General features: G+C 38.2%; 1 protein-coding gene across 2 annotated transcripts in view; it reads left to right on the top strand.

Moving 5' to 3' along the window:
• The window catches only part of CDK14 (cyclin dependent kinase 14), a 600063-nt gene that overhangs the window by 340937 nt on the left and 236608 nt on the right, over nt 1-22518 (top strand). For both annotated transcript variants that reach the window (XR_014021222.1, XM_081287662.1), the window contains exon 9: nt 3221-3341. Coding sequence is in view for 1 of the 2 variants with exons in the window: in XM_081287662.1 (XP_081143788.1) it covers nt 3221-3341 (121 nt within the window). In the remaining variant the exon portion in view is untranslated. The remainder of the gene's footprint in view (nt 1-3220; nt 3342-22518) is intronic.

The following is a 22518-nucleotide window of genomic DNA, read 5'->3' as shown; positions in this document are numbered from 1 at the left end:
CAAAATGGATTCTAATGTCACATATAACTAAAAAGAACCAACAAAACAAAATGAAGAAAGAAAGGAAGTGGTCCAGAGTCTAATGCAAGCAGAGAGAGCTGTTAAGATAAGGTCTGGAGAGTCTCCGTTGTTTGGTACAGAAGGATTGATGTGCTTTTAGTCAAGTGTTGGACGCACTGTCCTGTGAGTCATTCTTGTTCCTGCCAGATGGTAGAACCAATATCCAGAAGATGGCTATCGTAGAGAGAGATGGAAAATGATTCTTTCATTGGTAAGCAGTTAGCTATAAAGCTTCTGTAACTCCTCTGTGCATCCAGGATTCTGCTATGCTGGTATCAGAGCTGACTAACTTTGAATCCTTGGCAGTAAGGCTTGAATAACAATATTCCCCCGATGGTGTAGGGTCTTTCATCAGGTGAACATGGCAACCCCTCAAAGCTGGTCACACTAAGTTGTTATGTAAGCCATTTTAGGAACCCATAGGAACTCTTCCCCCTCATTTGCACAGACTCACCCAAAACAACTATGTGCAAATAACCTAGACTCACTCGGTTAGCGGTTTACTTTGCTTTTTGACTTTTAATTCAAACTAAACATTATATAAGAAGTTTTGATAATAACCCATGAACTTCATCTTTTTTAAAAGGTAGTGTAGCTCTCTTCCTGTAGGGTAACCATAGCAACTGACAAGGAACAGAGAAAGAGAGCTTTCACACATGCTGTGCTAATTAATCCTGTCCTACCGTTTTCCTTCAGCTGGAGGATGCAGTTTAATAAATTTTGCATGAGTAAGCGTGTTTTGATGCATGAACTATATAAATACGTAGTATTAGCTTTATCAAATTTTTTTCAAAAATATTCAGTTGAATACGGTTGTATTTTCATACTTCGTGGTATTCTTTCTGTTTTTCTTTAATATTCTTTTTTTTTTTTTTGATTGAGCTGCTGTTTTAAGTATGTACTCCCTCCCTGAAATACTTTGGGTTTATTGACCTTATTAACTGGACAGAAACATCTTTCAGGTGAAAACCTTTTGTTCATCAATATACAGGACACTTTCCACAAGAAACTGTTTTAATTGACTAACTCTATTAAAGGGAGAGGATGAAAGAGTTTTTCTTCAAGCAATGCAGGAGACTATCTTAGAGTATATAGCATTCTTCATTCTGTTCACACTTACATAAAGCCATTTTAAGAAGCTCAGTCTTAATGATTTGAAAAGTTAGATATTGAAAACTCATTTTCACTGTCATTTGTGAAGTTTTATGGCCCATCTAAATGAAGATGGGAAGGAGGAGAGAATTATGAAGACTCAGATCTTTTTCCATTTATATTTTCCACAAATATCTAACCAATTTAACAGATTCGTATGTGATCTGGAAATTACTTGTAATTACGTTGATTTATACTATTTCTGGGTTATCTTAAGGCCTAATTTTCTCTTTACAGTTGAGAATGTCACAATTTTTTCTATAAACAGACTGGTCATCTGAAGTGTCAAAGAAATCTCATGGGTTTTCATTCTTTTATCCCTCTGGCCTGGCTTTTGACAACAGGGCCTCAGGAAAACCAAGGGAATCCAGCCTGATTTTTTTTCCATCCTATTTGACTTGACAACAGCATATGGAATGAGTCAGAACCTATTTTAGGGCTTGTACTTAGCTCTTTGGTCTCTTTATTAAAGCATAGTCATTGGAGGAACCAGACCTTTTAATGTGATGACCAAATTTTAGTGCTACTTTCCCATTCTGATTATTCTGTTACTTAAGTTTTGCCTGAAGTGAGGTTAGACAAAACCTTGCAGAGGAAAGAAGAGGTTATTATGTAAATATGTTATTGGAAATAGTTATTCTATTCACGTGCAGGAAAATTGAGTACCATGCGTATAATCTATATATTTTAATATGGAATGCTTTAAGCATTGACCAATTTATAATATACCTTCACATTATTAAAAAAATTTCACTGTAGAAAAAAATTGAGTGACTAAAACCTTGGTTGATTTTATGAAAAATTCTTTATCTTAACTGCTGGCCTATAAATTTTAATTTTGCATGGAATACAGAAAATGGAATGCTATATTTAATAAGCAGGAAAACTCATGTTCTTAAATACTACATAAAAATTTTAGTAATCAGAACATTAAAATGAATATGGAAAGGAGTATTCACTATAAAATGTTTTGTGTGCCTTGAGCATCATAGTAGTAAATATTACTTTTTATTTTATTAGTAAGTGTTGCATTGCTGTGACAAAATACCTGAGGTAATCAAATTAAAAGGAAGAAAGGTTTGTTTTGGCTCACAGTTTCAATCTATGGTAGGTTGGCTTTATTGTTTTGGGGTTTTGGTGAGGGACAATACCATGTGATTTTTAAAAGGATTATATATTTATTGCACAACACTTGGAAAAAAAACAAAAAAATTAAAAAAGAAAAATCCTATACTCTAGAAGTAATCACTGGAGACATTCACACAATTTTCTGCCATTCTTTTTTCTGTGTGTAAGGATTTTCAGTTATGAAGTCAAGCTGCATATACTATTTTCACTTCACATGTGATCATTTCCCCAGTTTTAAAAGATTTTTAGAAGACATTTTAATTTATCATATATTCTCTCATCACCTATATGTACCAGGTTTATTTGGTGATTCCGTTATAATTGTTGACTTTTAAATGAGTTTCCCTACTAAGCGTTTCCTAGTAAGTATTTGAGAGAAGACTGAAACTACAAAAAGTTTGGGGACAACCCTTTGAAAAAAGTATCATACACTTTTCCTGCAGATTCACAAATACATATAAAAAAATTAGGGGCCCTGAGAACTCTTCCAATTGTGAAACTGTATATCTTCCTAAATTCCATTTTTTCTCAAAGGAATCCTCTCTTATAACACAGATTTATAACTCTCAGAATAGAATTCTATAAAACATACTTGGAAAAGTCCAGGATATATCTAAGCTTTTCTGCTAAGTCTGATAGTCTTTAAATTATTTGTTTACTGATTCATGATATTAGTGCTTTATTTGGAAATATAAATGTTTTAATGGTTATTACCATGTATCAAAACACAGAGATCACAATATATTCTCCTCATGGTATTGCATTCATGATTCTGAATTACCAAAGTGTGTTTGGCCTTTTAAAATTAAGAATGTTCAGATTTAAAGCCCTTGTTCTATTAATGCCGATTTAACTTGTTTATGTTTCATCTGACCCACAGGTCTTGCAAGAGCAAAATCTGTCCCCAGCCACACATACTCCAATGAAGTAGTTACCTTATGGTACAGACCTCCAGATGTCCTCCTGGGCTCCACAGAGTATTCCACCTGCCTTGACATGTGGTGAGAAATGGAAGCTTTACTCTACTAATCTATGTGTTGCTTGGTCTGGGTCAAGCCTAGACAAACATCTTAACAGTTTGGATGAAGATTAATGGTGTAGGATTGTTCCCTGTGCGTGGAAGTACTAGTAGATTTTTAAAAACGTGATTGGGAATGTTCCCTAATCAGAGTCTGCCTGCAGATGGTGTCTGGTAATGGATTCTTGATGGACAGAAGCAGAGACATTTTTCTAATTGTTATTTTTCTCCTTAAGGGTCTTAATTGTGCCTTTATTTTATGACAAGGAAGTATATATCTCCAAACAGCAATAGATTTATTTGGAAGTTGTGGGGAACATGTTTAAATTCACAACAAAACTCAGACACATAGTCTGAAATTTTAAACATAAGTATTAGGTACCAAATTGCTCACAATATGCCCTGAAAATTGTTGATACCAGTTATCCAAAGTGAAATAAAATGATTAGTTTAAAAAATCTGAAGTTTAATTTTGGTAGTCTCAGTTTTATACAGTGTCTCAGCAGAGCTTAAAAATATATCTCATGAGGTCCAAAGACTGGCAAGATTTAATACGTAATTATTATAAATAGAAAACTACTCTGAGATTGCACTCAAGTGTGATTTAGATGTTATAATCATATTATAAAGGATTAATCTTATTTTCAGCACTCAAGACAGGCTCACTGTCACACATGGTTATTATTCATAGAAACACCCCTTTCCTTGACTCATAGTTGTGTTCATGTGAGACTTTTCACAGAGCACACAGACCTTCCCCTATGACTGTGCCCCCAATATAGAATTCAGCTGTGTGACCCTGTCCGGGACCCCAGTCAAACTTCATTGTGCATTGTGGGTTTGCTGTTGAGTACTCACTTCACTGCTCTGTCCCCAGTAATCTTGGCTTTTTCAGTAAATTAGGCTGCGATGAGACCTGCCTTCTTCCCTGGTCTGTTTGATCCAAATATTTTATGGTTAGAAATCAGTCAAGTTCTTTGTAATGTAGGGCACAGAAGAGATTTTTCTGATTTTGCCTTCCAGCAGCCCCTCCCCATGGCCAGGAAGGGGATGTGGCGATCTGGAAAGCCACTGAAAATATATGCAACATTTTGTGTACACATTGAGATATTTATTTTTGTAGGGTGTAGATCTGTAGCTTTTAGTAAAAGAAACTTGGTCATCAGACATCCTAAGATCCATTGTCATAAATTTTATAATGACCTCTAATAAATCCAATACCATTTAATGATATTCTAAAATGCTGAAAATAAAGGTGACTATCTGTTATTGAGTGGCTGTGCTAATCCATTAAAACCATTGTTTACACTATTAATCCCCCCTCCCCCAAGAATGGGTAGATCCTCCTTTGGTAAAAGAGATAATTTAGATCATTGGTTGCAATGGGGGGAAAGATTGGAAATTAAGGATAATGCATCAGGCTATCAGTTACTTTCTCATTACCTTTCTGCTTTCTGCCTTTGATTCAGAGTTGGCTAAGCATATAATCATAACATAATATTCTTTAGTTACAGAATTTTTGTCTGTAATATTTATATTGCTACTGGGGATTGAACTCAAGGGTACCCTATCACTAAACTACAAACACCGTTTTGTTTTTAATTTTGAGACAGGGTCTCCCTAAGTTGCCCAGGCTGTCCTTCAACTTATGACCTCCCCCCCCCACCCCGCCTTAGCTTCCTGAGTTGCTGGGATTCCAGGCATGTACTACAGCACCTGGATTTCTCTATTTTTCTGAGCATGCAAATTCTGGATTGCCTTTCAATAAATTCAGTTAAGCCAGGTGTGGTGGCGCACACCTGTAATCCCAGAGGCTCTGGAGGCTGAGGCAAGAGGATCATGAGTTCAAAGCCAGCCTCAGCAGAAGCGAGATGCTAAGCAACTCAGTGAGACCCTGTCTCTAAATAAAGTACATAATAGGGCTGGGGATGTGGCTCCGTGCCTATGAGTTCAATCCCTAGTAGCTCCCAGCCCCACCAAAAAAAAAAAAAAAAAAAAAAAAAGAGTTCAGTTAAGGACTCCACTAATGAAACATAGTTTGGAAATATTTGTGGCTTGGAGCCAGTCTTATCTTAGTTCCTTGGCAGTTTATTTAAGATTGTGCCCTCAGAATCAGGAGAAGCTGTGTTTTAATATGCTAGTGGCTAATTGTTCCCAAACCTTTAGAAGTGCTTTTTAAAATCTAAAGAATTACAGAGTCTGACTTGTTAATATGTCTGTTTCAGGCATATTTATTTTCTAGTCTGTCTTTCCCCTCTTATGTGTGTGTGTGTGTGTGTGTGTTTGTGTGTGTGTGTGTGTGTTTTCATGTTCATTCTTTCTACAAAGATAGCCTGAGCACATTCTGCCAATTTCCTTTGAACAGAGACATAATGAAGCGTAAGAAGACGACTGTTATTTAGGAAGAAGGGAGGGAAACTGATGGCAAATAGGAGGCCCCCAAATGCCCTTTTGTCTACATGCCAAGATTATTCATTGCCAAGAACAAATAGCAAATGTGCTAGGTTTAAGTAGCTTCACTTCCAAGCCTAAAATCTGAATTATGTCTGTGCTATCTATGCCTGTCATTTTCAATCTGACTTTATTCCAAGCCATTTTGTTATTATGCTTTAAGTCAGGTAAAAATGTATGTTTTTCCAGTTAGAGAGAAACTCACAGGGCACTAATTTTGCATCATCAATGACACCAACACTGGATATTCAGAGACCTAGAAATGGGACTATAATTGAGTCATGGCTCAGCTGCACCAAAGAGCAGTGCAAATATTAACCCATGGACAATAGCAGGGAGGCAGGTGGCAGTGGTTTCAGGCTACTTTTACAGTTCATTTACCATCCTGGGGCAGTAGAGTAGTAACTAAAAACTAACGATCCCTACACAGTGTTACAGTTTCTAGTTTCCTGTTTAAATAGCCACAGGCAATAAAAATATTAATGAAGACACATATGCATTGATGTGTTGGCATCAAGTGATGGATATTAGAGCTGGCGCTGTAATGATTCGCTCCTCTAGGTCTCCAGTCCCATGGAAGTATGTGAGTACACTGTGATTGGAGAACTTTTCAGGAAAGATTTTTTGATACCTTCTCCTGATTGTAGTAGAGGAATCAAATTAAACACTCCTTCTTTTATAACTTAAGTCTTGGATTTTATAACTCTTTGAAAGTCAAAGCATAGGAAATCATTGCTAAGCTTCTAAACCAAAAAGGCTTACCAGGTTCTGAAAACCACATTAAGAGAAGTGCAGAGGTGAAAAGCAGCTCATCTGTGTAGTTCTTCCCTTGCCAGGGAGCTCTGTTCTAGATGTTGAGATCATTGCTCCAAATAAACTTTACATTCTTTATGGAAGCTCATAAATATGTTTAGAACTGCATTTGTTTCCTAAAGCATTAAGTTGCTTGGGCTTATTTTAAGGGATTAATGTTTAATATTGGGTGACTAAGTTACTGTAACTAATAAATGATTATCTCATCAAGACCACAGTGCTTTTGGGGGGCCCTGCGGTATCAACTACAGTGCTCCCCAACACAGTGTGCAAAGAATTACAGCATGCCAGTCTCTTCCTTTCATCATCTTTTTAAAAGCTAATTAACATATTAACTATGCTTGTCAAAATGTGAGGCAAATCACTTATAAATAAGCCTGTCAAATGTAATGAGATTGCATATTAAATCACCCGTTCCTCTATTACATCTCTGATTTAAGATTAAAATTAATTTATTTAACATTGTAGCAGCTGGGTGGTTAGGAAAAAATTTCCATATTTCTCTTGATATATAGCAAAAAGTCTGCATTAAAATTTATTTTACATGTTTCAGAAAAGAAATTGCCTGTTTATTAAGTACTATGAAACCATTTAGTACTGCTTTTTATTAAATAAGCCTAATCACCAGACATATTGGTAATATACAAATTTCTGCCATGATCATTAATGATCTCTTCTGAACCAAGAAAATTTGTGTAATAAAATAAATCTCCTACAACTTAGGTTTATTTGCTAATGATTTAAGAGAATCATAAATGAACCTTGCTACAGCCCATACCTTGAGAATAAATTTGTTTTATATGTGGTTCTGTGGTTTCATTTGAATAATAATTATAATAAATAATAAAAGGTACTTTTATTGAACACAAACTCTATTTTAAGCCCTGTTATGCATTTTAATTACCTACCTATTGTACCATGATACATTGAAAGGAAACAAAACCCAGAGAGACTTAGTGGTATGGTTAAGGTCATAGTTAGTAAATAGGGGCAACACTCATACTCAAGGCCAACCCATCCAAAAACAAAGCCTTTTCTCTTTACAATTTATTATATATAATATCATAAAATGATTTATAAGAAATTGCTCTTTATTTTGCTACTAAAGTGATTCCAAAGCACAAATACAATAAAGTTCCTATTTCATAATTCAAGTTATACTGTCATGTTAGGTTCTTTGCATAATTTAAATATAGTGTGTGTGGGGGGGCTATAATCCTCTTCCAACAGTCTATGGATTGTCTATTGACATCAGTGTTCTAATAGATTCTACTTTACCGATTTATTCAAGGAGCAGCTTTTTAAAATAAACTAAGACAAGAATAACTGGATTGAATACATTTTCATGGTGCCAGTATCTGTGCTGGCATACATTCTTCCAAATTCCAGGCATTAATATTTTTAACAAATCTGCTAGAATGAAGGGGGGGTCCATTTTAAAAGGAATCCAGTAAGAATGAAAATTTGAGTTCATGAGCTAAGTAATCTGTCAACCCTGTTTGCATATTTTCTACTTAATCAGGCTATAAGACCAAAGAAGACATGAATTAATCATTGTTAGATATAGCAGCTCTTTAGGAGCGCTTAAGGGCTACTCAGGAAATGCACAATCCAAGTGAACTGTTGGTGTAGTCACTGACAATGTCGTGGAACATAACAGAAGAATTGGGGACAAGTCAGAAAGGCATCCCAGTGTTTGAAAGCTGAGCTCATGGTGGTAGCCATGGTCTCCAAGCCTGGTGCCACTACTGAAGTCTCTTAAATTTAGTATTACCACATAGTTTATCACCACAAACTGACACCTTTGAGAGTTAATAATAATTCTGCCAGGATTATAGAAAAAGGTTTTAACTGTGACCTCACCTTCTCATAGCAATGATTTTCCTAAATACTACTGGTCAGAAGAGATTTAATGCATTTTGAGTGTTTAATCCACACCTAAGGACTATTGACTACACAGTCAAATTCCTTACAGAAAATTTATGTTACATTGCCTAATAATGAATTACCTCTGTAAATTACAGTTCTCTATTACCCTGTCATTATGGCATTAGAGAGTGGCTCCCAAACCGCTGAATTTAGTGATGGCTTTGGAATGTTGAAATGAGGCAGTTAAATTTTTATTGTGGCTGTGGATTTTATATCTCACTGTGGCTTATTAATGTATGGATTTGTTTATGAGAGAAAAAGTGAATTTGTGTTATCATTCAGCATATTATATTTGGCTACTATGTAGTGACAAATTAGTTGAATGATAATATATAAAAGGAGGCAATGTACATAGTTCTCACAACTGAAATTTTTTTAAATTAAATCCTCCCCACCTCCACTTTTAAAATCAAGGTTGACAAAGTAATTGACTACCCAGAAACTGGTTTTGGAGTGGTTTTTAAAGAGCCAAAGACAGTGACTAAGATTCATTACACTATTTTAACCTTTGATGTACTCAGCTGTCTCACTTTTTTTGTGAGAATAACGAGAGATGGTCACATATGAAAGTTTTTGTTTTTTAGGAAAAATAAAAGTCTGTGTGTGTGTGTGTGTGTGTGTGTTTCAATTTAGAAATATATAAAACAGTGCCCAAAGTTTAGAGAACATTGGATGTATGCTAGTCTGTTTAATGTTTAAGTTATTTAATTTTTTTGAACGTGCAACTAGCAGTGCTCTGCATGTAAAGAGAAGGCAATGCAGAAAATCACTGAAAACCCAAGTTAAGTTCTCTCTGACCCTTCTTGTCTTCATTGCTACCTTAATTGACAAAATCCCATCACTTCCCATACCTTCAGTTTGCAAATCACAAAACTGTGACAATAAAACCCTATTCTAGGTATAGCCAGCAACTAACAACTGCCAGGACATACAATAGCAGGAACCAGTGATCTCCTACCTCAGCCATGCCTGTCTTTAATTCCCAGGGGCTGCTAGGTACTTTAAACTCTTAACAAGAGTGTCCACTTCAGATGTCTTAAGTAATTGTTTATGTTGATGTTCATTGATACACTGTTTTAGACATTGTCTACTGAATAGGTATCAGGGTAGATGAGGGCTTAACTTTCTTCACTAACCATTCCCACTCCATCTTCTTCTCGTTCTCCCTATATACAATCTGTATCATATATTACTCATAGTCAAGTCAAGTAGTATTCATGATTATGTACTCTTCCCTGTATAGTCTTTTGCTTTTCTTGGACTTAATAATCGCCTGTGATTTTTTATTAAGTTGTCTTTGTTCCTATTGCTAGTTATTTACAGTTGTAAAATATTTGTCAGTTATGAGAAAAATATTTTCCTACTCTTCAAACACACCAACAAATCTATCATACCTATTTAATTTCTTGACATCTCCTCCCTTAGCCTTTTTTTCCTTGACATTTTCATCTCTCAACCCTCTGATTTCTTGCCTTAGCATAGTTAGAATATCTGTCATCCCAGAAGGCTGCTTTCTTCCCCCCGGCCCTCCCATTGTGGGAGAATCCCTTTCTAAACTCTTTTGTGCCATCCTGCTTCCTGGATAGATGATTCTGACAGACTACATCCCCAGTAGCCTTGGCTACTGGGTTCCAGTTGGGTTCAGGCAAAAAGCAGGTAGGAGGAAAAGGAGACTGGATATTCTTCCCTGATTCTTCTTTGCTTTAAAAATGCCACATATCTGGAAATAGCTGACTACAACTTCTGTGGAAAAGTCCCTCTTCCATGGCTCTAGCCATCACTGGCCTCTCAAAACACTGAAGCTTTAGTTCTAGGGGGAGTAGAACTTGTTAGTTGTAAACCTTCCTACTATTGCAGCCCCTGAGTATTTCAGTGTGTTTGATTGGTTTCCTGATTCATCTCTCCCAATAGTCACTTCTGGGATGGAGTCCTTTGCCTTCTGGAATTCTACTTGTTATAGATTTCTTATACCCTGGGTTATGTGTCTTCTTCCTTTAGTTTCCCAAGAAGGGTTGCATTGGGGAGATGGCCTGCTTAGTTTTCCAAAAATGTCTTTATTCTACACACAAGACTGATAAAAGTTTGGGTAAGTGTATAATTAATGATAATGCATAGTAAATATGAATGTTAGTCTAATTTTTCCTCAGAGTTTTCAGTGTACTAATTCATTTCTTCAGAGCTTTATCATATTGCTGTGGGGAAGTCTGATTCTATTCTGAGTGTCACCCACTTGTGGCTCCCTTCATACTTTCCCTCTGGTGAGTGTTGTGTTCTTCTCTGTCCTCAGTGTTCTGAGACTTCATGATGCTGTGCCTTGGTAGGTAGGGTATTTTTGTGTTGGTGCTGGGTATTTTCCTTTCAATATGAAGACTTAGGTGTTTCAGAATGTAGAAAATTTTATACTTTCCAGAAGTTCCTATATTAATCCTCTGGGGTTTTCTTTTTAAAACTATTTTATCTCTTATTTTATAACTTATCTTCCCAACCTTGCACCTCAAAAAAGTATGTGTGTGTGTGTGTGTGTGTGTGTGTGTGTGTGTGTGTACACACATGTGCACAGAATTGAGCCTGTTTCCTTTCCTTTTTCTCTGGTTTAGATTGATAGCTTTCTTCAAATATAGCAATGGGTGAGGTGCTTGGGTGTCCATTTATGTTTTTAAATGATGCATTCCAAGTCTCTAAGCCAGTTCACTGGTCAGTTCATTGTATACTCTTCATGGAAAGATCTGGACTTCTCAGTGGGAGGTCTTCAGATGGCAATGTTGAAGGCCTGCTCATTGTTTTTCCTGAGGTGCTGATTCCTGGCAGCTGACAACCTCAAATGATGGTGGAAGAGGGAGGTTGATGGTCACACACACCACTTGACGTATTTTTCACTTGGTGCCCTCTTTTCACCTCAGTACATAAGCCTTTTCTCTGCTGCAATTTTTATCTTCAGTTTAAGGCCTTACAGGTTTAGTTTCATATGTCCTACTAGTGTGCATAGGGAGTAAGGTGGGATATGGTTAGAGGGGATCTATTGGTTGATTGTTCTTTGTATAAACATTCAGTTCTCTACCTGTTTCCAGCTTAGACTCATCTTCACAGTTTTTACAGTCTGTGTGCTTAGCCTTTCTGAGTTGCTTTGTTAAATACTGACTACCTCTGAAAGTTGCAGCTGTGTGTGGGGATTCATCTGCATCTTCTGAAAACAGGTTCTCTCTCATACACTTGTGCCTCCTCACAAATTTCTTTTACCCTTGTTTAAAATTTTGTTCCTTAACTGACACTTCAGTGTCTTTGGAGGAAAAAAAGAGGAGTATATGAATATTTTACTGTATGTCCTGATCTGTTGTCAATTTAATATTCATGGCTTCAGATATTAACAGTTGGCTATGAGAGTCCTTGCCCTGTGGATTTGAATTCCTGGTTACAATGGGTTGGTGCCAATCTAACAGCATAGTATAGATGGAAACCTTATGGCTGGCAGCTTGTTAGTAGTGTGGTGATAGAAGTTTATAATCCTGGGCTGGAGTTATGGCTCAGTGGTAGAGTGCTCTCCTAGCATGTATGAGGCACTGTAATGGGTTCAATCCAGCACCATTACATAAAAATAAATAATAAGAATAAAGCTATTGTGTTCATTTATAGCCAAAAAATATTAAAATAAAAAGTTTATTATCCTTATCATATAACTGTTAGTGAAATCAGAACTTTAATAGAAAGCAAAGTTGAAAAGAAGGTCATGTGCTAACTGATGAGCTAGTGATGAAAGGGAATAAAATATGAAGCCATAGTTCTTAAAATGATAAAAAATTTTCCATGGATTTAAAAAATGGGTTGTGGAAAGTAGTCCTTTGGATCCGTAGTTATAATATATAAATCCAATATATGCTTGCTATTCAAACAAGGAAAAATCATTTGAAACTGTTTCAGTAAGTGTTTCAGCCAATTGAGAATTTCTAATCCAGTCCAGGTGAAGAGATAGACTGCTTATATGTACAGGAATGACATGGTTGAATGGAAATGGGATTGGACAGAAAGTAGAAAGTAGGAGCCTCTGTAAATATCACAGGACAATAGGGAGTAAAGAGACTAGATGGACCACTTCATGCTGCCCATTGAAGGATGAAAGTGGAGCTTCTGTGTGACATGTGTGAATTAATTGCTGAGGACACTGAATTGTCTGGGGCATAATTTAGGTAAGAATAATTTTTTTTATTTCTAGGTATTATGCTGAAAGAATAAATATGCCTTAGAGGTACTAAATGCTATCTTGATTTTAGATGCTATATTATGTAATTGCATAGGTAATTATGTTTTTTGTGTTTTTCAATTTACTCTTTAAATGTAGTATCCTCAAACCCCTATTGGTAAAGATGCCATTAAACAAAAGGAAAAGAACCCATCAATGGCCCCAAATCAGCTTCCTAATTTCATTTAAAAAATACACAAAACATACTCACGGAATGTGTCAGGCACTGATTAATTATTAATGACTGAATCTGAGGAGGTTTATGTTTTCCTGTTCACATGCAAGGAGTTCATCCTTTGCTCTGGCATTTCACGATTCTCTGTATTTCTTGTGAGACAATAGATGCCATGAGTGAGATGTTTATCTAATTGCATTTTCTGTAGAGCTTAGCAAGGCTTTTATCATTCATTCTGCTGGATAATTCAAATGTTTCCTCCTTTATTGCTAGTTTTTACCATATTTGCTTTTAAAAATTTAATATATTCATAGTGTAATGGAAACTCAACAGATTAAAAAACTTTATTATAGCTACTATGTAAACTTCAATCTGTTTGTCATGTTTAATCCTAGCTTGTTTAACTTAGAAACTGTTTTGGAACTCTATGAAAACAATTTATAATTTCTTTTACTGTTGTTTTATGGCCATTTTACACCCTCCAAGTGTGAAGGTACTAGGTTATGTTTCCAACACTGGCTGGTTGGTGGTGGCACAGGAGCAAAATAAAATACAATAAAGTAAAATAAAAACACCTCTAGAATCCCAGGGCAGCTCCCTGCCCACAAAGATCTCATGTATACAATATGAGTCTCTCCATTCATTCAGCAAATCTTTATAGAATGTCAAGAGTGAAAAGCACTAAGTCCCTGCTCTCAAGCAGTAACCCCTAACACTAATCCACTGCACAACTCCAGGGGGTGCCTTTCATTACAGTCTATGTTCAGCATCATTGTGCACAGACACAATCCAGAGCAAGTCTATGACAATATTCTATGAAGTTCACAGCTTTCACCAAAAAATGGACCATGAGGATTCACAATGGAAAGATTTTTGCCTTCATATCTCCAATATGCTAAGATTGATTGTCAAATATTTTACTATAGAGTATAAGGCAATCTGTCATCTGTCTTAGTAGCACTCATTTCAACACTGTTTTCCATAGTCCATCAGGGTTCATCTATGCCATCTGATGACTGGAACTAAACTGATGAATTTAACATACTTGAAGTTCAGAGTTCTCTTTGTAGAAGTATGACTTACATGAAGATTTTAGCAGTGATTTCTCTTCATGATATGCCAGATACAGTTTCTCAGAAAAGATGGCTGGAACTTGTCATTTGCTTTGATCTTTAAGATAATTACCTGTGAACAGTTTTCTTCCTAATTCCCTATACAGTTATACAAGGATTAATACATTTTCCAAGAGAAGATTTAAAATACAACCTCCTTATTCTGCAGCAGCTGTCATATAAACAGAAATTAAAGATGTGCAAGGCTTAATAATTTGTTTCTTCTTGTTCTGATTTATGTTCATTCCTTAGAGATGTGCCATCATCAGAAGTGTTTTAAGTGACTTTATCATAACTCCTCTTCTTTCATTGTCCTGCAAGACAAAAAAAAAAATAGTATTCCTTTGCTCTTCAAAGCAGTATTTGCATTTTCCATTTTTTTCCTTATGGTAGTCCTCAGTGAGGGCATCTTTTCATTTTTTAATTAATTATGAGTAGTATCTGGGTGTTACCAGTCTGAGTATTCCCAGCTATTTATATAACCTGGGGTTATTATGTTAAGAATCTATCTATAGAACTTTCATTATCCATAATTATCTGTTTGAAATTTTTCAACATTTTTAAATATCAACATCCATCTTATTTTCAGGACACTTACAATAGTGGTAAACTTCAATTTTCTAGCATGATTTTATTGTGTGCTTTACTCAAACCTTTAATTTTGAATTCTTGATTTCATTCTCTCTTTGTCCTTGCTAGCATTTCTATGCCTGGAGAGAGAACAAAGTTGTCATCTTAATATCCTCTTTTCTTTATTCTGACCTGGCTGACCTAAGAAAGACAAATTGTTCTAATTGAGGTGGCAGCAGAGCATAAGGAAGGGATCACTGGCCTAGGAGTCAAGGACATAAAGTTTCTGGTTCTAGGACAGAAGTGAAGACATGTCAGCACGTGGCACCACTTCCTAACATGTAAAAACCAAAGCACTGTTTGAGTCATTCTCTAAGGCCCTGTGTCTCTATAGTTTGGCATTAAAGTAAATCATACCGCTGAACCAGAGGTTTCCATGGAGACCACTGGGTCCTCAGGGAGTGTCTTATATATGGAATTAGAATTGAGATACGGTAAAATTAATGACTTGGCTTTTTAGTGTTTAATTTCATGTGATAATATCAGGTCTCAATCAAATAGCTTTCTCTACTGTTTTCTCGTGCATGTACTCCCCACGCTAGTTCATGAAATCCATTCATTCATTCATTTTAAAGGTATTCATTGAACATTTTGTACCAGGCACTGTCAGGTCCTATGGCTACAAAGATGAGAACATCAAGGTCAGAGGGAGAGATAGGGTGGTGAGTGATGATACTTCTCCTTGGAGATGGTTAAAGAGAAATGGGGTGCCAAAGGAGGCTCCACCAGTGGGTTACCCAGCCTGACTTGAGAAAGACAGTGCTAGAGTAGAAGGAGCATGTGGTTCTTACCATGGATGAGGGTATCACTAAGAGGGAAAAGAGGTGATGTTTGTGGATAGAGATGTAAGGTTTGGAAAGCAACTAGAAGGAGGGGGGAAGGAAAAGAGGGGAAAGTAGCTGGAGATCAAAATGGAGGAATATTTCAGAAGGCTTAGGATGTGACAACTTGACTGAATATGTATAGTAAAGGAAAGGCAGGATTTCAGATGGTTCCTGGGTTTCTGGCTTAGATAATAGGACCAGAAAGCAAAATACAGCTTTGCCATTTGATTAAAACAGACAACTAATAAAATACACATCCACAGTACTTAAAATGTATGTGCAAAAATTGGGCCTCTTGGTCTTCCTTGTTAGTCTCACTGCAGTTGTAGACTCTGGTGAGGGGACTCCAGTCACCTGCCTGGGGCCAAGTCAGCAGCAGGATCCCCTGGGACTCACCTTTTCTGAACTACCTTAGCCTGCTCTACTTTCTACTTTACTTTTAATTTTTATGCTGATATGCTAATTTGTAAATATACCTTCTTGGACAAATAATTTTGTTTAATACTTTGAAAAATAATTCTCAGTTTCCCCTTAGGTAAAAAGTACATTGTTTTACAGCAAATGTCTTCTAAAGAGGGGCTTTTACTCACAACCTAGGGTTTTGTTTTCATGCCTTGAGAACTAAATACTCCACAGAAGTATTTGACTAAGATATATTGTGCCTATCGGTGCCTAATGAAGCACTAACCACAGTAAATGATGAGTGACAGTTTAATCAATTTAGTTCCTTCAGTAGTCACCAAGGGCATGGTGCAATGCAATTTTTAATCTTCTACTTTTCAAATACTGTGAAAGCCAGAATGAAAAGATCTCATCTGTTATATATATTAAACTTTGATATAGATTATAGCAAAAAAAAAAGTTGCTTTTTTTTTAAATTTTTGTTCTTTTAGAAGTTGATTTCCTAGGGAACAAAACTCTTTGGTCAGTTTTACAAACATGTACCTTCTTTGAGAGAAAAGTGAGATAAATATGTGACTATCTAGATAGTTTTCATTGCTTAATGGTATATTGCAATGAACTATGGCTAAATAAAATTATCTACTAGGCTTTCTAAGTTGTTATTGCATTCCTTTGCACTAAATGCAGATTCTCAGTCTAATTTATTTTACTGATCTGCTGTTTCTTTGTTGTTCCTTTGGTTAGAGCCTGAATACATGTTCAGAGAATTAATCTGAGTTATCAAATTCCTTTCAAAACAAAATTACCCAGATTCCATTAGATTCCTGCTCATCAATGGCTGATTTTGAGAAAGCAGCATTAATATCACTTGGAAGCTTATTGGAAACGCGGAATCTCAGGCTTCAATCCATATCTAGTAAATCAGAATCCAGATTCCAGCAGGATCCCCACGTGACTAGCATAAGTGCTTTCTTTGGATGGACTTTGAGGAATTTCTTGTGCTGCCCTCATGTTGAAAGGGAGAATGGTGAAAGAATCACTTATGCTGAGTTATGGTTCTGTTCATCTGCTTGCCTCCTGTCTGAAGCAGCTCGACAATGTCTTTATCTACAGCCCTCTCTCCAAATGTTTTGACAAGGCAGATGCTTCTTAATGTCTCTAAGTAATTCTCTGAACTTGAGCGGAGGCCTCCCACAGCTTACAGTTAGGAGGTCTGTACTAGAAGGGGCAGGCATCCCCTGCTGTGAGAGCAGAGGGTGGGTGAGTTGCTCTCCCCTCTGCACACAGGGAATACTCAGGCTATGCTGTGTGCGTCCCTCCTGGGCTTCATAGGTAGATACTGCCTCTTAGGAGTGAAACAGTCACTGTTTGCTCAGAGCCCTTTGTCCTAAGGAATATTAAACATTTGCTAAAAAATAGGTGAAATTAAAAACAAAAATCTATTTAGGGTTTGTGGTTTTAATTGTACCATATAAAGTCTTTCTAAAATGTTTACTGAGATTGAACCAAAGGTTTCATCTGAGAATTAATGAAGAGCACTTTTATTTTTTGGCAAAGACCAAGATTAGATTTACATTAATTAGAGAAATAATATCTAGGCCCTATTTTACACATCTTTATGTGGGATAATCATTTATTGGGTTATTTACTGTCTTGTGTATAACAATACCATCTTTGTGAAAAATCGACTGATACATTACACTTAAAATATTATGTACTAAAGGCAGATATTCTGAGTATGAATTTCATTAATTCCTATTTTATTTGAAAGACATAAAGTAATTCTGCAACATAAAATCTCAACAGATCCTTAACAAACAGATATTCCAGACTGGTGACTTTAGTGACCTGAGACTGTTAGTGTTGCCATATTACCATAATCCCTTTCACTCATTTAGATTACATCTTTAAAAGTAAAAGACCAAGTCCTCATTGGAAGATGATGGTGGCTAATCTATTTACAAGTCAGTAAATAAATTACAGTCATGGAAAGTATAATGGGGAAAGTGGAGTCAGGGAAGCTAATCCACTCTGAGAGATCAAGAAGACTTCCAGAGATGCAACTTTGAACTTACCTGTTCCTAACTCTGATGGAGAAAAGTTCTTATTTCTTCCCTGTGAATTACCCCCCCACACACCTCTCTCTCTCTCTCCATTCCATACAAAACACCCTCTCTTTTGCCTCAGATATAATAATTGATAATTTTTTTCATCTTGAATTTCTTTGCCACAGAGTGTGTATATCAATTATCAAATACCTTCATATTAAATCTTTTAAGTTCGCTGCACAGTTCTTTACGGTTGAACCTCAACTGACATTTTGTGTTCTCAGCTGGCAGTTTTAGATTGCTCATGTTACTTACAAGAAAAAGATCATCAAAATATACGCTAAGGCTGGGGTTGTGGCTCAGTGGTAGAGCACTTGCCTAGCTGTGAGTTCAATTCTCACCATCACATATAAAGAAAGAAAATAAAGGTCCATCAACAACTAGAAAATATGTTTAAAAAAAATACACACTGTTTTGTTGTTGTTTGTTTGTTTTCTACACATTTAGGGGACAATAGAAATACTATAGCTTTTCTATTTACAGTGACAAATTCTTTATATAGTCCCTGTCCAGAATGCTGTCCTTCATTTTTCCTTCCTGTTTAAAATAAACTTTCAATTTTAGAATAGTGTTAGATTTATAGAAGTGTTGCAAAGATATTAGAAATAAAACTAACCACGTTACACTATATTTAACATCTTATATAACTATTGTAAGGGTCCGGCGAAACGTCAGAGAAGGAAAGACCACACGAGACTAGCTTCATGCAATGGCAAGGGGGATTTTTATTAGGGATCCGTTCCAACGCGTTGGGGCTCTGTGCTCACTCAAGAAGGGAGAGCGGCCCAGAGCCCAGAGCAGAGGTCAAGCATAGCTTAAGTACACTTTTTGGAGAGGGTGGGGGGCTTTGCATACATCAGAACAAATCATCATGAGGCGCGGGAAAATTGAACAACAACTCTGATACATGATTAGTCCATTCATTGGCGGGAACAGGCTGGGCAGGGGTGATTGGTCACTTCTAAACTGGGTACACATTCAAACTGATTGGTTCGGGCCCTGTGACAAACTGCACAGGGCCCTAGGCTGAATGGCCAGTAGGGCGTTGTCTTAACTATCTCAGGAATCTGGGTGTAACAGAGGAACTTAATAGTACCTAATCTTTTACATTTTAATTCAAGCTTTCCAGCTTAGAAACTTTACCCTTTCATTCCCCACTCCTTTTTCTGACTACTTTTAATCTTAAAAGTAATGAATCATAATTATTGGGGAGTCTCATTTTCCATTCCCGCCAGTGGAGCATATTGTTGTCTGATTACCATGAGTTTCACCTGTCCAATCTGAGCCTGGAGGAAAGAAACTATGCGGTTAAGCAAACAGGGACCCACAGTTAGTAACAGTATAAGAATGATCAAGGGTCCAGCTAGAGCCAATAGGAGTGTAGTTAACAAGGGGGACTGGGTAAACCAAGACTCAAACCACCCTTGTTGAGTTTCCCTCTCTCTCTGGCGCTCTTCAAGGCGTTTTCTTAGTTTACTTATGGATTCTTTTACAACTCCAGTATGGTCAGCATAAAAACAACATTCTTCCCTTAGTGCTACACAGAGGCCTCCTTCCCTCATAAAAAGAAGATCTAATCCTCGCCTATTCTGCAAAACAACCTCAGAGAGAGAGGTTAAGGACTCCTGCAAGGCTGTGATAGAGGTCTCCAATGTCTTCAAGTCCTGATCTATTGCTGTCTCTAACTGGGCCATTTGTTGTGACCCTCGGATCATGGCAGCAGTTCCTGTTCCAACTCCTGCTACAGCTCCTATCCCCAATAGTATGGCCAGAGTGAGGGACACTGGTTCCCGACGGAAACGGGTTATTTGTCCCCCTGCTAAACCTTCAAATGATTCTGCATCATGAAAAAGCACCCTGGGGAGTACTTGCACCATCACACAATAGTTTACTGATCTGTCAAACACCTGAACTGAAACGCAAGGAGTTAGTCCTGAGTCACACGCCCACCAGGTTCCTTTCTCGGGGACTAAAAAGCCCTGCGTGGCATTAATTTCTCCTTTCTGGGTACATATATGTTGTTTACTTTTGGGGGGGACCCTATACATAAACCTGCCCCGGTTATTTCTGGGTTTTTACGGCGTAACTCCCATTAACTGCTATCCCTTCATAATAAGGGGGCGCGGCAGAGAGGCATAGCCAGCAGGATTGGGTGAGGTCTGGCTGTGTGGAGTTCAGTACCGCGAAGGTTCCTTTAATTAATTCCCAGGGGGAGGAGTCAACTGTACTCTGGACTGGGGAAGTAGGTAAAGACAGAAACCGGGAGGAATGGGTTAGTAGAGGGGTTCTGGTAGTTCTAAGCGAAGGGGGTTTGGGAGGCTTAATTCCTGGCTTAAGGGGATTGGGCCCTATTGCCGTGGGATTTTCTTCCTGCTTAAGTCTGATGGTGAACCAGAGACCAAAGTCATAGGTGGGGCCATAGACATAGAATTGCATTCCCCAGGTATTACCCGTAAGCCAGGTCGTCCTGAGGTAACCCCTTGCTTTGGAGGTAAAAGTTATGTTGAGGGGGTTACACAGACTAGTTTTTCCACAGCGAGTGTTCAACACTCGGCTAGTTATACAGTCTCTAGGGTTTATCCAAGCATCATTTCGCCCTACCTGAATCATGCTGTCTGGGGAATTCAGTTTCCACCATGCAGCTCCTGTTTGTTCACAACCCCAAGATTTGCAATAAAAGTCATTGGGCCCTCCACAGGTTCGGGCCTGTTTGCGACTTCGGAAATCAGCTGGACACACATAGTAATCAAGACTGGCTAGTCTACCACCTATGATGTGGGTGATGACATCCATAATGCATATGATTACCCCGTGGGGAATATTGTCCTGGTTTGGGGTTGAGCTGGATCTGTGTGGGGTCCTCTATGTCAGGGAGGTCCCAGTCAGAAAGGCCTATGGCCAGTTGACAAATGTCCGGATGGAGGGATGGCCACCAAGTCCATAAGGGAGCTATATGTGAAATAGACCATACTACTTGTCCAGTGGGATTTATAATCTGCCAGTGTTGTTGAACAGGCTGATGGGGATTAGGGCTGCAGGTGGTCAGGGGAAGAATCCATAGCCCTACCCACACGAGGGACACGCAGCTTGAGAGGGTTACCAGTCTGTTCCAGTTTCCAGCCGGAGTCTGGACAGGGGGCAGGCTTGAGATGGGAGGCATGGATCCAGGAAGCGATCCCATCTACTTTTACTGCTGTAGGCGTTATTAGCAGCACCTGGTATGGCCCTTTCCAGTGGGGTTCCAAGGATGACACCTGATGTCGTCTCACGTAGACGACGTCTCCCACTTGATATCGGTGTGGGATTTCCTTGTCTCCGGGCTGATAAGCGGTGGCCAGCCGTTTCCACAGGTATCGCTGGGTGTGTTCAAGGGCTTTAAGTCTGTTAAGCAAGGGGGTGTGAAAAGAATCATTAAGTCTCAGGGTTGGGGTCAGATCCCTGATGGAGGAGGGGCACCATAAAGAATTTCATAGGGGGTGAGGTTACACAAAGAGACGGAGGGGGTATTTCTTGCACGAAACAGGGCATAAGGTAGGAGCATAGTCCAGTCTTTTATGCCGGTCTCCAAGCTTAATTTTGTTAAGGTCTCTTTAATTGTTCTATTCATCCTTTCTACCTGTCCTGAACTCTGGGGTCTATAGGCACAATGTAACTTCCAATTAATCCCCAGGGTCCTGGCCAATCCCTGACTTACCTGGGCCACAAACGCCGGTCCGTTATCGGACCCCATTACCTTAGGCAGTCCAAATCTTGGAAAGATGTCTTCCAGAATCTTTTTGACCACCATCTGAGCCGTTTCTTTCTTCGTGGGGAAGGCTTCTACCCATCCTGAAAAAGTATCTACAAAGACTAGGAGATACTTAAGTCCATACCTTGCTGGCTTGATTTCAGTAAAGTCCACTTCCCAGAACTGTCCAGGTCTGGTCCCTCGCAAACGCTTTCCTACTGGAAGCTTGGATGGATAAGCATTAACTAATTGGCAGACTTGACAAGCTCTAGTCACCTGCTCGGCTATTTCTTTCCTTTGTGAGTCAGTCAACGATAAGTCCTTTCTTTTGTCTTTCAAGAGTGCCTGTAACTTCTTTGAACCTAAATGGGTAAGCTGGTGTACATCTTTGACGTAGAGTTGGGCTTTTTGGAATTGTGAACTTGGCTCTGTGGGATCCCGGAGTTCAGTGTCTGTGCCCCCAGGCCATAAGCTACCTGAATGTTCCTGTGCAGCCAAGTTTCCTGGTTGTTGTTCCCCCGGCATGGAAACAGCTAACAGGGTCACTCCGTTTAGGGCTGCCAACTTAGCTTCCTCATCTGCCCGTCTGTTTCCGACTGCCACGGGGTCATTCCCCTTCTGGTGTCCCTGGCAGTGCACTATAGCTAGTTCTTTAGGGCCTTTTACTGCCGAGAGAAGGTGGAGGACCTCATCTTTGTTCTTTATTTCCTTCCCGGCGGAGGTTAGTAGTCCCCTTTGCTGGTAAATAGCCCCGT

The sequence above is a fragment of the Spermophilus citellus genome (assembly GCF_964194105.1).
Source record: "Spermophilus citellus genome assembly, chromosome: 3".
Taxonomy (NCBI): Eukaryota; Metazoa; Chordata; class Mammalia; order Rodentia; family Sciuridae; genus Spermophilus; species Spermophilus citellus.
The sequence above is the reverse complement of the archived record's forward strand: the minus strand, read 5'-3'. Positions and strand labels throughout refer to the sequence as shown.